The sequence below is a fragment of the Pestalotiopsis fici genome, assembly GCF_000516985.1.
Source record: "Pestalotiopsis fici W106-1 unplaced genomic scaffold PFICI_Scf_13, whole genome shotgun sequence".
Classification (NCBI taxonomy): Eukaryota; Fungi; Ascomycota; class Sordariomycetes; order Amphisphaeriales; family Sporocadaceae; genus Pestalotiopsis; species Pestalotiopsis fici.
Window position 1 is genome coordinate 1,206,862 of NW_006917103.1, and position 13,920 is coordinate 1,220,781.

Below are 13,920 nucleotides of genomic sequence, written 5' to 3' on the forward strand. Positions count from 1 at the left end.
GGTTTGGAGGGAAAAGAGGGGAAGACACGAGATAAGCTAATGCCTGATGAATGCTGGAGCCTGCAGCTGACAGCAGCTGGATGACAGGACAGGAGCGAAAATTCACAATGTACTGCGCGCTTTGAGAGATCAATGCAGGGAGATTATGTGCCCTACAAAGAGTGCATCTGTCATTTCTATTTCCGATTATGTGCTCATTGTCCAATCCATGCTCTGTTACGGTTTGCATTTCAAGAACACATTGTGGACGCCTAACGAGCCGTCTCATTTGTAGGTACATAGGCTAGGCTGGTCTATCGAGATTCTAGATCGCTATGATACCCTTTCAATAATGTCAATATCACAATCGTTACTTGAATTCTAGGGATGATCTGCAATTCCACACGTTTATGATGCTATCAAACGGGAAATGAACAACTTTTACGAACTCCAGCTGTTGCAGGCGCTTGATACCCTACGGAGCACTACAATGTCGCAGTCAAAGTGTATCTACACTACCTGCACATGTGTATACCTAGTACTAGGTTAGCTTAGAGCTTTGCCCCACCTAATCTCCAGTGGACCGGCCCCATCATTACCATCCGGTTCACGCGGGCTGGCGGCGGGATAATGCTCCTCTCGCGATGATCTCGACTCTCCGACTCTTCGGACTCCATATATTCATTGGACTTCCTGACAGCGGTCGGTATCATACCCAGAAACCTCCGCCAACCATATGCCAGGCCGGAAGCGTGCCGACGGGACCGGCCCGATCCGCCGGCGAGCCAGGACTGGATGTAAATCATGCCGTGAGCGGAAAATAAAGTGTGACGAGACCAAGCCCGTCTGCCGGAATTGTTCGTCTCGGGGTCTCACTTGCCACAGCGGCCTGCAGCTGAAGTGGCATGAGGAGTTTGCGACTCGCGGTGTAGCCTTTGGGCGACAAGGGGTGTGGACCAAGGACTCGGGGTCTCGTGGGTCTGCGTCAAACCCTCTGCGGACCACATCGAATGAAGGCAAGTGGCTATCGGTTCCAGAGATTAAGTCACATCACTTTGTGCACGCAGATTTGACGGATTTTGAGCCCGGGTCCTCAGAAATAGTGAGTCCACATATGCTCGTCGAGCCTGATCAAAACGCCACAACATTGTCAGCGCTCAGCTCATGTATCATCGTGCCTCCTATTCCGCGTCAACTAGCCCCCTTGTCAACATCGATAGACTTTGACTCGGGTCTTTTTGAGTACTATCTTCGGAAACTATGTCCCTTGACGACCACGTCACGAACAGCCTCTTCACCATTTGCCCAGCTGATTCCGGCGTTACTCGCCCATGCGGGACAAGACGATGTCCTTCAGTCCCTACTCGCCTTCTCGGCACGTCATCGGAGCTTGGCGGATCCTCGATGGAATCAGAAGGCCATGTCTCTGAAAGGAGGTGTCCTGGCCTCGTTGCAGAAACGATTATCTGTTTCTGACACAGCTAGCCTCCGGCACATGTTTCCACAAGTACTCATCACCATGATGTTCCTCTGTCTATACGAAATCATCGGCAAGTGTGACCATCGATGGGTGATACATCTGGAAGCAAGCCAGGACATCATTCGCATAGGGAGAGCGCGAGGACTCACGCAACCACATGATAACACTTACGGTCTAGCCGCCTTTGCAGAAAGATTCTTTGCTTTTCAAGACTCAATTAGTGTGATTGCTTGCGGAAAGGCTCCCCTCTTTGGCGCAGATTATTGGGACAACATGGCGAATAAACGGCACGTTGACTCGTGGATGGGCTGCAGTCCAGAGCTTGCAGGGATCCTCTGCGACATTACTGAGATGGGTAGGGCCAAAACGGCGGGCAAAATGCATGCCATAGAACTATTCGAGCATGCAGATGCCATGGAAGCGCGGATCCACTCGTTGGAATCCATCACCCAAGTCCCCAACGACGATGAACTCATCTGGTCGGCCGAGCTGAAAAGACTATCAGCGCTCATCTACCTGCATTGCGTTCTTTATGATGCAACGCCCTCTACGCCTGTTGTGTCTCAACTGGTTCGGCAGATTCTGGAGCAGGTTCTTCGCATGCTTCGCGCTGGACGCGCGCGGGCTTTGGCATTTCCAGTATTCGTCACCGCGGTCGAGCTGGACCCGACAGACGAAATTGTGCTTCGGCATGCAGAGTCTGGCGAATCTATACATGGCAGGCGTCTGATTCTCGAAACTCTAGAGGCCATGTCGACTGATTCACTTTCAAATGTCACAAGGATCCGGGCAGTCGTTAAAAAAGTCTGGAAGCTTCGCGACATGAATATGGGGGACAAGTCTGGCGCCTCAAGAACTGAACCTCCCAGTCCTGGCCAAGGCAATGACTGGGCTACTTTTGTTGGGCCAAATAGTCTATACATCAGCTTAGCCTGAGTCCTCCCGGGCTCTACTTTGCAATGCAAGGAGACTTCTGCAGGGCAAAAGCTCGAACAAGATTGCAAGAACAGCCATTTGCATCTTGAGCTTTCAGTCTCATGGTGTTAAATGCACTCGACTAAAAGTTTTATATTCTTTCAGTCAATACTTAAAAGAAAGTGCTAGATGCCATAATCTCATGACAAGCAGATACGTCAACAACATTTGGTTTGCGGCCATATACCAGGCTCGGCAATCCCTGCTGTATGGTCTGCCACACCATACACCATTGCCTGAGGATTTGGTGCCAAGCTAATCGGGGATCGTGCTCGCATTGCACGCACGAGGGTTCTGGCATCCATAGATGCGCAGTGGCGCACTCACCACGCTGCAAACCTCCCGAGGCATCATGGAGCAGGTGCCTGTGAAGTGGTGAGCCGCCGAGGGCAGTTTTATGCGCTCAGATCCTCAAAGCTGCCGTATGGTCATTCCGCGGGGTTGCGTTCACCATTCAGTTCGAGGTGGCTGGCTACTTTCCAGAACCTAGACCTAGCTCGATCGCCGAGAACAAAAATTTCAAGGCCATCAGAGAACCTAGTATCCATGACTGGCTAAGAGCTCAAGCCAAGATCTCCGGCCGAGGGCCACCAAGGCCAGCATTGGTGGATCCATCTATATTACCACTCATCGCAGTTCAATTGGTACAAGAAGTCTCCGAGATCAAGTTCGCGGCACATGCCATACAGTTGGATTACGCGGGACCTTGCGTCACAATTTCTGGTGTTCCAACCAGTAGATCCAACCAGGCAAGTAGGTTGGATCAGGGAGCTTTTCGTGGCCTGGTAGAAATGCAAATGGCTAAAGCTAAGCTATACTAAGCACGACTAGCGACTATGCTTGATAAATGAACAACCCTGCTCCTATTTTTCTCTGGATACCATCTCACACTGCCGATAGTTTGATCGTTTCCGGATCAGCTCGCGATTGCTCCCTTTCTTTGCTGATTTTCTTGATATTCTTGTGTTCTATGGCAAACGAAACGAGCAAAGCCAGCCCAGAAGCTGTAATTGGGAGAATATATGTGTCATGAAGGGCATTCATGTAGACTTGGCGAAGTTGATTATAGATCTGCTCGGATCCTGCCAAAGCGCGAAGATTGTATGCGCCAGCGCGGACGAGGACTTCCCCGGGAATGGTTGGCGTAAGGGCCTGCCCATATGTTTTGAGTTGATTAATAAATACAGTTTGACCAATGGACAGACTGAGGGCACTGTATTGATGGTTAGCTACCGTTACTTGGTCTGTGTAATGATTGTACTTACGCCCCAAGCTGGAACATGAACTGAAATGCAGCTATAATCCGGTCAGCACATTAATTGGGGATAGATACCATCAGTAGCCTACCGTTTCCAGTTGGCACGTTATCTTCACTAGTAGTAAATGTTATCTTCTGTTCTGTAAGCTGGTGGGGCAAGTTCACTCACGTTAGAATTGCCTGAACAATTGTGTATGGCAGGTTTATTGCAAGGCCGACTCCGACACCGCAAACCACAAGAAATACGGCCCACAAGGCTGTGGATGTACCAAGGTCTAGGTAAAGAAACAGACCAGATCCAACAATTCCAATACAGGTTCCAACAATTATGAATGGGAGCTTTGCGAGCTTCATTAGTATACTTGCGCATGCTCTCTGACATATAAGGAGAAACATACATAATATCCCAACATTGTGACCAACGCACCCGACAGGACGACAGCAAAGATCTGAGGTATCGCGAGAGCCAGGAATTGAACACCACTTTGCGTCGCTGTCGATTCTTTTACCGCCTGAAAGTATATCGGAATATAGTATCCATACTGTCGAGATGTGAGATACTCTGATGACTCTCTTCCACCAAAGTTGAGGGCAATACGTACGAGATAAGAAGGCATGGCCGAGAAGAAACTGAATATTGCTGTTGCGACCATTGATCGCTGCTTCAGAAGCCACAAGGGCAAGGTTGCGTCTACTCCTTGCTTCCATTGCATGAAGGCGAAGAGGCCTAGGAAAAGTGGAAAGGCAACGAGTAGGCCGATAACTGTAGCCGAGTTCCATGGCATGGTTTGACCACCCCACTGAAGCGCCAAAAGAATACATACAACGGCTGAAATGATGAATAGAGAGCCCAGCGGATCCATCTTCATCAGCTTTTGGGTGAACGTCATTGAATCAAAGGTCTTGTCTCGCGAGCCTTCTGGCACATGGAAGAGGAAGAATATCAGAACAAGAACGACTGCTCCGATTGGTACATTGCTAGCACAGATCAGTAAAGAAGAAGCTTGTTGATAGAAACTTTTGCTCACATCCAGAAGCACCAACGCCAAGTGACATGGTCTGTAAACGCACCACCAATGACGGGCCCGATACATACAGAGACTGCAAAAGTACTGGTGACAATACTAATACACAGCGGGCGCTGTTCTAGCCGTACAGACTTGGTGATGATGGCAAGCGCTCCCTGAAACAGTCCTGCGGCGCCAGCTCCAGCAATGGCACGTCCCACAATGAAGACGGCCGATGTGGGCGCTGCTGCACATAGTATGGAACCAACTGGTTCTTTGGTTAGCCCAAGGCACACTTCTATCCTCGTTGGTGGACTTTTGAATACCTTCAAATATCATGACACAGGTCATGAAAACCGCCTTGACGTTCACGAACTGATACACTTTTCCAAAGGTGGGTTGAAAGGCGGTGATGGTCAGAAGATAGCCGCTACCGTACCAGGCGATATCGTCAAGAGACTGGAACTCAGTTGTGATGCTCGGCACCGCGGTTCCAATAATGGTTGCATCGAGCGCCATGACAAAAACACCACAAAAGAGACTCGATATCAACAAGATGAATTGCAAGCGATTATTGTCCTCTTTGCCCTTGGTCTTCATTGTGCCCCCCGTATCAGAAGCATGAGAATTCTGGGGGTCATGACTTTCAGGCTCATGGTGACTCTCTGATTGTGTTGAGGACATCGCCTCAGTCACAGTCTTCGAATCCATATCCTGATGGCTGGCTTGGACTACAGACCTCTTGGAACTTGAAGCGGGTGTTGTGTCTAGAGGACTAATTGAGTATTATGATTGTAAGTGGAGGGTGAGAAGTCAATAGATCCTGCGGCGCTAAACGCGTCGTAGCGACCGGTATAAACAAGGGGGAGAGGCAAATATTCTACTATGGTGGTCTCTAGCTGTTGGCAGATGAGATGAGTTTTATTTAAAATATCGCTGTGCATCCGCACCCGGTCATTTCACCAACAATGGACAGCCCCCTCACGCGTCGTTGGAGAATGGATAGGCAATTTCAAACCTTTTTTCTCTAGCCGCATGAATTGACTTTGAGATGCTGTACTTGGGGTACTTGCCTTATTGATCACTGCGCACTGTCTAGGACTTTTGGCAGTTGGTACTACAGCGTCGCAATTGGACGGTACTTGCATGTGTCGGGTGTGCGGGATAGGCCTACACCCACTGTAAGTCATGAAATTCAGGGCGTTGTTGCTACCAACCTTTAATGTATGTACCCTTGCTGGTGGCAAGCCAACCGATTGTGTACTAGGCAACCATAGCTGATCGATCTTTAGCGATATCCGTCCAGCCTTATGGCCAGTCACAACCTATAGAGAGGCAGCATGTAATCCACGACTAAAAATAAATATGCCGGTATCCATTCACGACTTGGGTTCAATTTGATAAGCAAAACTGCCAAAGTGTGCCTGGTGCATCATTTGCCGATCAGTGAGTGGAGTGCCTGGGCCCTGATCTGCCGCGTTGTATTTTCGGTGTGTGGCTTTTTGGGGGCTTTTGGGGGCTTTTTGGGGTCTCCAAATGCCGCGGTTCGTCGGGTCGGATCCTATCAATTGTTTCAGCGCAAGCTGACGTCTTCATTAGGTAGCACTGATTGACCATTAATCCAGTTCAGGCATATCGCACAGGATGACGCATTTCCCATTCAGCTGGCTTAATGAGTAAGATTGTTTCATTCTCTTGTGCGCCCGCCGTGGCGACATTTCAGAGATGCCTGTTGGAAGAAGTCTCTGCGCATATTGCCATAGCTCTCTCGGGTATTGAAAACCAAGTTTTTTTTTCATTGATCAATGCCAAGTTGCGAAGAGGGAGGGGGCAAAATATGAATGAATGAATGACGAAAAGGATTCAGTGTTCCAGGAACGAATCATTTGAATACATGCTTACGCTACGGAAGTGGATGGTTGTATTGGAAAGGAAACTCTTCTATAGTATAATTGAAATAGGCATTTGCCTTGAATCAATTTGTGTTCCAAAACGAAACAACATCTACTATAATCTAAATGTAATAGAAACTTGGAGTCTTGTCTAGTAAGGAAAACTTCTGTAGATATCCAACGACCCAGAGAATCCCAACATATCAAACTTGATGTCCTTTCACGGTAAATTATGATCTTCTTTTCATTTGAACTACAATTGGCTGTTTTGGCATAGAGATACCAAAACCATAGTTGCGCGTACCAGAGTCAAGTTCCGTGGTGAGAACTTCAATGTCGAACTCTCTACTGAAAAGAGCAGTAGAGAAGGCCATGACATTCTTGGCTAGGAACCGCCCTGGGCAGACTAGGTGACCGCCTGCGCAAGTTAGTAAACGTCTTGACGGTCGGCTTCACTTTTATTGGATCGACTTACCTCCGTATGGAATCCATGAGCCCTCCAAACCTTTCAACGAAAAGTATGGCTTTCCGTCTTCCTGCTGCTCATATTGAGACTCTCGGGGCACCAGTCTGCTTGGCCCGCTGGACGGATCAGCTGGATCAACGATGAACCTCTCAGCCCAGAACGAGTCGAGTGGATGCAAGCCATCTTTGGTGTTCCAAAACTCATTGTCCCTATGTGCCATGTCGGAGTTGACGAGGCCAAGGGCTCCCTTAGGAAGCCAATATTTCCCAAGGGAAACATTCTCCAATGGTGAGCTGACAATTGTCAATGTCTGGACATAGAGCCGGAGGGTTTCTGCATAAATTGAAGAAAGAAGTGGGCTTTTGGATAGATCTTTCAGATTGGCATCGATAAGAGGTCCCTGTGTGACCCTTGATGTAACATCTGCTCTGACGCGATCCGTAAGTGTCGCATCTTGGCTGACGTGAACCACCATCAGCGCCGATGCCGCGACGATATTGGATAATGACCTAGCTAGCAGTCAGCGAGTATTCATTCATGAATTGTATTGCGTGGTACCTACGCCCAGGCGACCCCAAGGTCACCAGCTGCCAAGCTGTCTTCGTCCCCAATCTTGTGAAGCGCCTCTTGACGCTGTCTCATCCACTCCGAGCCCCAAAAGGGATCCTCATCACCATCAGGGCCAATGCTAGACTCAGTGTAGTGCTCTCTTGCGTATGCATACCACCGCTTAAAGTGCGAATGAAGGCGCCGCCGGACTGCATAAGCTTTTGGAATGATGAACTTTGGGACGCCCTTGGCAAGCCATGGGAACCAGTGCTCGAACTCGAAAAGATCGTCCATGAAGGTTGGGTTAAGGCGGGTTAGGTTCGGTCCAAAGATGGTCGTAATGATGGCCAATCCTACAGTGTGGTGCATAAACTTGTGAAAGTCGTCGATCTTGATACTGCCCTCGTCTGTCGAAGAGAGCTGCTGCTGTACCTGGGACACGAGAATCTTCTTGAATCTTTGAAGCTTGGGATCAAATCCAGATCCTGTCAAAGCCTTGTCTATCCCATTGCTGAGTATACGGTGCATGCGGTTCTCGGGTAAAACGTGACTTCCGGGATAAGGCTTAGGAAAAGGCCCCGAGTTATCCGCAGCGTATAGAGACAGGGTCTTTTGTTTCATTCCGAACATGTATTTGCATGCAAACACGTGAACCTTGCCAGCACACATTGACGCTGATTTCTTCCAGACTTCTTTGACTGTATCACGATCTTGGAAAAGATATACATCGCAGTGCGGAGCAACACCAATTCTCGACGAGGTCAGCCGCCCATTATGGGATCTATGATAATCAGTACTCAGATTGAAGTCAAAAGAAGGGCTAAACTCACGTGGCACGGTGGAGAAATCCGGTGGTGTCCCATAGCAATTGCAATAGTATCCCCAGATACGGGACATATGTAGGGTGTCTGGGTGGAAGCTGTTCCTTCGTCTGCTCCGCTCTGGCTCTGTGGGATTCACGAACGTCGTGTGCATAGTTGACTGCGACAGCGATGGCAAATAGAATACATAATGCAAAGAGTGTGATTTTAGGGGTTAAAACTTCAAAAAGAGACGAAAGCATGATGTCGAACAAAAAACAGAATCTTCAAGATTGAACTTCTAGACGTTGAGGCTTGATGAACACTATGAAAGTCTTTCCTCGCAGGAGGAGCAACATAGTGGTAATACTTATATAAAGTGGGTAGTCAGGTACTGCCAAATAACATTACCACCATGCTTACACATGACATGTTCCATACACGTACTTCGAGTCCTATTCGGTAAATGCTATGAATTGTAACAAGAGCTGCGCCACTTGAACTTGAAAGTGTTGCTCCTATTTTCACGCCCAAGTAAGACTGGTCCGTTGACCTTGCCCATTACATTATTGGCCTTTGAGGAATACACCAATGCCGTCTGCCATCTTCGCCCTGGAACGAATTGGAATCTAGATGCGATGTTGATGTACCACGGGATTTTCCACCTCAAATTTTCCGCCCCTACATATACGCGGTCCTTCCCACTACGGGATTGTTCTTATCGTGGCTATTGGTGCGCCTTATACTGAGCTGTTCAGTCCTTTGAAACCCAAGGCGATATGCTATTCAGGTCTTTGTCATTCTGCCAATCAGTGTACGAGTATTGTGACAGGCACCAAGCAGCACTGTTGCATCCATATTGGCCCATAGGGCTGATCAAGGGCTAGCAGGTTTCCCGACATGGAGGCATTGATCTATTCTGGGTGACGACCCCCCAGTCAATCCGGTTTCGTTTGCAGATATACTAAATGGTACTTGGAAGATGTGCTGTAGGTTCATGGTGGTTACAAACAGCAAGTCTGGCCAAGCCGCGCTTACTTACGAGATTAGTCAGGTATCTACCCGTAATGTACCCCTGGCCGTGTGTACGTTATAGCCTACCTGGCTGGGAAGAGACGTCAAGAGTCAGTGGGGGCCCTTCTTTCAGCCTTTCCAACAACTGCAAATGCACTGGTCGTTTGTCGGACCGAATATGATCAGATCCAACAATCGAGCGATTCTGGCTGTCGGCACACGCACAGTGCGTATCGGAGGATTGGGGCACCGACTAATGTACCTATCAATTCATGTCTTGGAGACAACAGGCCTGCAGCCCTTTGCTTGTCTCTGGGCGTAACACCGCCCCCAACACCACCCACCCACCCCTTCCCTCTCGCCCCTGTCTTTAGACGGCCTGCCAGCCTGCCTCTGCTTACGTGGGGCGTTTCTTGACATGGCAGCAATCAGCACTCATGTCGTACAGGTTTAAGCCCATTCAAAGTTGGTTGGTTGGTTGGTTGGCAAAGGAACAACACCAACGATACGAGGTTGCATTCAGGATGAGCAACTCACATATGCTAATTCACCTTGGCACTCGTGCCACACCCCGGCTTCGAGTGATGGATCGCATGATAATGTACGTAGCCTCACAGATAGTATGGCAAGCTGCAAATGTAGTTCAGAGTAAGGCTCTGAGTGTGCACTTTAGCTCCTTCATACTACATTAGGTAGCAGCGGCTCGGACCGGTAAGGCGGCTTTGAAGGCCTGGTGGGGGGTGGGCGAGAGCACGCGGGGGTTTAGGGGGTTTTGATCTGGGGACTTCTAAGTTCTGGGGCTGCATGGAGACTGCCTACCTAACCTAGGCCTGAATACATTACCAAGTTCGGATCAGGCCACCAAGATCAGCGCTTGAGCGCGGGACAGGGACTTTTAGCCCCCCTGGGGACTTTCAGTCTACCCAACGGGTGGGGCCAAAGCATATATAATGTACCTACCTTGGAGACAGACATGCGAAAGACATGTTGGCTAGGCAAACGACGAGGGGTTCCCGCCTGATTGGCTGTCATCTGCATACATCAATTTAACCTGTCGCAAGACAACAAACAGCAAAAAAGGCCTTTTCGATAACCTTATGCAATCAACAATGAACATGAGCAAGGCCCTTTTGGCTCTTGTGTGACAAATTGTTAGAGACCATAGACTAGACCCTGGGGTTGGTTTCTAGGCTTCATATTGCGCCAAGTGGTTTTTGTCTCTCACCTCTCTCTCATTTGCAACCTACAACATCACCAATTCCACGAGGGCTGAGAAACAACCGGACCTACCTGAGTTCTTCCCCTCTCCCTCTTCACCCATTACTTCGATACGGCCAATCCACGATCACTCGCCCAAGATTACTAGAAACATGCTGAGGCCCATTCTACTCGCAGCAATTGCGCTGCTCGCCACCTACCTGTACAACAAGCTGCGCTACAAGCGTTTGACGCAGCACGCAAAGTTACCGCAGCTGCCTCCAAGCTTGTTACTCGGCCACCTGAAGACTCTCGATAAGCTGATCAAGCGTGGCCCAGCAGACCGTCATCCAGGTACCTATTTTGCCCTGGGCCGGGTCCCACAATCCCTCATTCTCATCCGCCGTCGCCTAACCTGCAATTAGATGTCATGTTCTCCGAGATGCACGAATCCCTTGGCAGTCCGCCTCTGATGTTCGTTGACCTCCGACCAGTCAACCGCCCCATGGTGCTCGTCAGCTCCTACGAAGTTGCCGAACAGATCTCCAAAGCCTCTCAAGATTTCCCAACCAGCATTCCCAAGACAGACCTCAGCTACATGTCAAGTTTAACCGGGCCCACCTCCATCCTACATGCACATGGAGATGAGTGGAAAGCTCTTCGCAAGAGATACAACCCGGCTTTTGCCCCGCAGCATCTCATGACGCTCTTGCCATGCATCGTTGACAGGATCCCGAAATTCATTCAGCACCTCGATACTTTGGTGAAGACCGGCAATGAATTTGCCATGGTCAGTCTTGTCACAAATCTTACTTTCGATATCATTGGTGCAGTGGTTATGGACGTCGACCTCGAAGCTCAACCAGAGGACCCATCTCAGCAAGGCGAGCTGGTGCGCCTCTATGTTGAGCTCTACAGCACCTTTTGGGATGACAAGGCCAATTTCCCCTGGTGGATGATTCCCAAGACTACGATGAAGCGCAATCGCCTTGAAAAACGCGTCAATGTGCTCCTTGATGATATGTTACGCCGCAAATTCGCAGAACACAAGACTCAAGGAAGCGACCAATCGCGGAGTATCTTGTCACTGAGTTTGCAAGACGCCACGGATCTGACACCAGAGCTTCTGAATGAGACGCGTGACCAAATCAAGACATTTCTACTAGCAGGTCACGATACTTCAAGCATTACACTCTCATGGGTATTTTATTGGCTCTCACGCAATCCACATGCCCTCAACGCTGTGCGCGAAGAGCTTGACAACCTATTGGGGCCTGATAGCGATCCGGAAACGATATACGCCAAGCTTCTTTCCCCTGATGGACCAGACCTGATACGCCGAATGTCGTATATTTCAGCCGTCCTCAAGGAGACTTTGCGCTTGCACCCACCCGCCGCCACGGCGCGCTACGTAAAGCAGGGGACTGGATTCACGGTACGCGCGCCAGATGGCAATGACTATTGTCTTGACGATATGATCATCTACAACTGCGAGGGTCTTATCCAACGCGATCCAACTGTCTACGGGGAGTCGTACTACTACTTTAAGCCTGAACGATGGTTGGTTGACGCGGCCAACTCCACTATCCCCGCTGGCGCATGGAGACCATTTGAACGGGGACCGCGCAATTGCATTGGGCAAGACTTTGCCATGATTGAACTGCGCATCATCATTGCCATTGTCGCACGCCGATATGACTTTGTAAAGGTTGGGCTTGGGGAGCTCTCCTTTGATGGCAAGGGTCAGCCAATACTTAATGAGAATGGCATCCTGGTTGCCAAGTCAGAAGTGTACAGTGTGAGTATCTCTGCAATTTGTCTATTTTTTTCTTTATTAAATTCAGGCTTCTGTGATGCAATGGCTAACATGATTTCTCATACAGACACGACAAGTGAATTCAAAGCCTGTAGACGGAATGAAGATGAAGGTGAAGATGGCATCAAAGAGTCATTAGTGATACCCATTGTTATGTCAAGGTTCTTTAAACGCTTGCGTGGGAGTTTGAAACGAGTTTGGCGCTGTAATATACATTAGTTAGTCTTGTAATACTTCGTAGTAAATTAGACATTAATGAACCGCATAAAAGGTTGCTATTATCGAAAAGTTTTGTTATTCATGAGTATATGACGCTTTTTGATACGGTTGCCATGTAAGGTACTTGAATCTTATTTGAAAGTGAGGTTATTCGTGGAACCAGTTGGTGTCTTTGCTTTCCACTCAGCAGTGGCTAGTGCCTGATACTCTGCCGATCGTGCCAAAAGGCCACGCTAAAATACACGCTACCGTTTCGTTTTCTACCACTAACCATGGTACACCACCACCACCACCACTAACTAGCCTTTGTACTGGCAGACTTGAAATAAAGTTATATCGGCATAAAGTAGGACTAGTATTAGATGGAAGAGAATAACAAGACGATTTTAAAGCAAGTCGTATGATTATGATTGTCTTTAATTATTTTTTTATTTAGTCCGCAAGGAAATGATATCTTAGTGTCGTATTGAATAGCCCTTTTAGATTAACTGATGAAATCTAATTGAGCTCTACCGTGGGGGAATATGGAGAAACAAGACAGTTGGGAACAATAGGCGGAGCAAGAGACGCATGAAGCCCTACCCATGACCACAATTCTATACCTATGAGCCACATTGAAACCCACTGCCCATAAAAGCGTCTTGACAGGGGTTCTGTGGGACAATCCAAGGATAAGGATTAATAATTGGTGACATGGTTGGAAGGGCATTTATGGCATCGCCTACTGCGCACAAGCTACACTGCGGCTCCGGGTACACTGACAGAGTCACTGGTGCGGGGATGCGATGGCGGGGGCGGGGAGCCCCAAGCCCTCTTGAGCTGGGCGTGGTAATCCTCATCGACCGAGTTGAGCTCTCCATACGTCCTCAACTCGGTCGTCGCGCCCGCATTATTCTCGCGACGGCTCAGGAGGGTCCTGAACCCAGTCCAATTCCCGAGATGAATCCTCGGCAGCTTGGGGAGCCGCCCCGGGTTGCCATTGTCGATGGTCGAGCTCTCCGGGCCGGCCTTGAGTTCGTTGCTGCCGGCACCACCGTTGTCGATATCATACGACGACCCGCCGCCGCGGCGCCTGCTGCTCAAGTAGCGCCTGATGCTTGTCCAGGATGCTGCGCCGGCGCGCTTAAAGATGATGAAGCTCACGGGCATACAGTTGCAGACGACACCGACTTGGAGTTCCACGCCACTATAGTGTTATAGACCAAGGTTAGTTCAGTAGCTTTGGACATGGCTATTTCGGGCCTTTTTGGGAGGGGGGGGTAGGGGGG

General features: G+C 49.1%; 5 protein-coding genes across 5 annotated transcripts; 2 read left to right on the forward strand and 3 right to left on the reverse strand.

Annotated features, from left to right (window-relative positions):
* Nucleotides 1–715: 715 nt before the first annotated feature.
* PFICI_14798 (uncharacterized protein) lies at nucleotides 716–2,395 on the forward strand (the record flags this gene model as incomplete). Its single annotated transcript, XM_007843379.1, has 1 exon — nucleotides 716–2,395. One exon carries the CDS (start codon nucleotides 716–718, stop codon nucleotides 2,393–2,395), a length of 1,680 nt encoding a protein of 559 aa, XP_007841570.1.
* Nucleotides 2,396–3,319: 924 nt separating this feature from the next.
* PFICI_14799 (uncharacterized protein) lies at nucleotides 3,320–5,299 on the reverse strand (the record flags this gene model as incomplete). Its single annotated transcript, XM_007843380.1, has 8 exons — nucleotides 3,320–3,647; nucleotides 3,700–3,730; nucleotides 3,782–3,807; nucleotides 3,862–4,031; nucleotides 4,091–4,234; nucleotides 4,295–4,670; nucleotides 4,721–4,943; nucleotides 4,996–5,299. 8 exons carry the CDS (start codon nucleotides 5,297–5,299, stop codon nucleotides 3,320–3,322), a joined length of 1,602 nt encoding a protein of 533 aa, XP_007841571.1.
* Nucleotides 5,300–6,844: 1,545 nt separating this feature from the next.
* On the reverse strand, nucleotides 6,845–8,581 carry PFICI_14800 (uncharacterized protein; the record flags this gene model as incomplete). The annotated part of the gene is made up of 3 exons (XM_007843381.1): nucleotides 6,845–6,939; nucleotides 7,067–7,566; nucleotides 7,620–8,581. The coding sequence occupies 3 exons, from the start codon at nucleotides 8,579–8,581 to the stop codon at nucleotides 6,845–6,847; spliced, it is 1,557 nt and encodes a 518-aa protein (XP_007841572.1).
* Nucleotides 8,582–10,790: 2,209 nt separating this feature from the next.
* Nucleotides 10,791–12,572, forward strand: PFICI_14801 (uncharacterized protein; the record flags this gene model as incomplete). The annotated part of the gene is made up of 3 exons (XM_007843382.1): nucleotides 10,791–10,971; nucleotides 11,043–12,415; nucleotides 12,501–12,572. 3 exons carry the CDS (start codon nucleotides 10,791–10,793, stop codon nucleotides 12,570–12,572), a joined length of 1,626 nt encoding a protein of 541 aa, XP_007841573.1.
* Nucleotides 12,573–13,387: 815 nt separating this feature from the next.
* Nucleotides 13,388–13,801, reverse strand: PFICI_14802 (uncharacterized protein; the record flags this gene model as incomplete). Its single annotated transcript, XM_007843383.1, has 1 exon — nucleotides 13,388–13,801. The coding sequence occupies one exon, from the start codon at nucleotides 13,799–13,801 to the stop codon at nucleotides 13,388–13,390; it is 414 nt and encodes a 137-aa protein (XP_007841574.1).
* Between the last annotated feature and the right edge of the window lie 119 nt (nucleotides 13,802–13,920).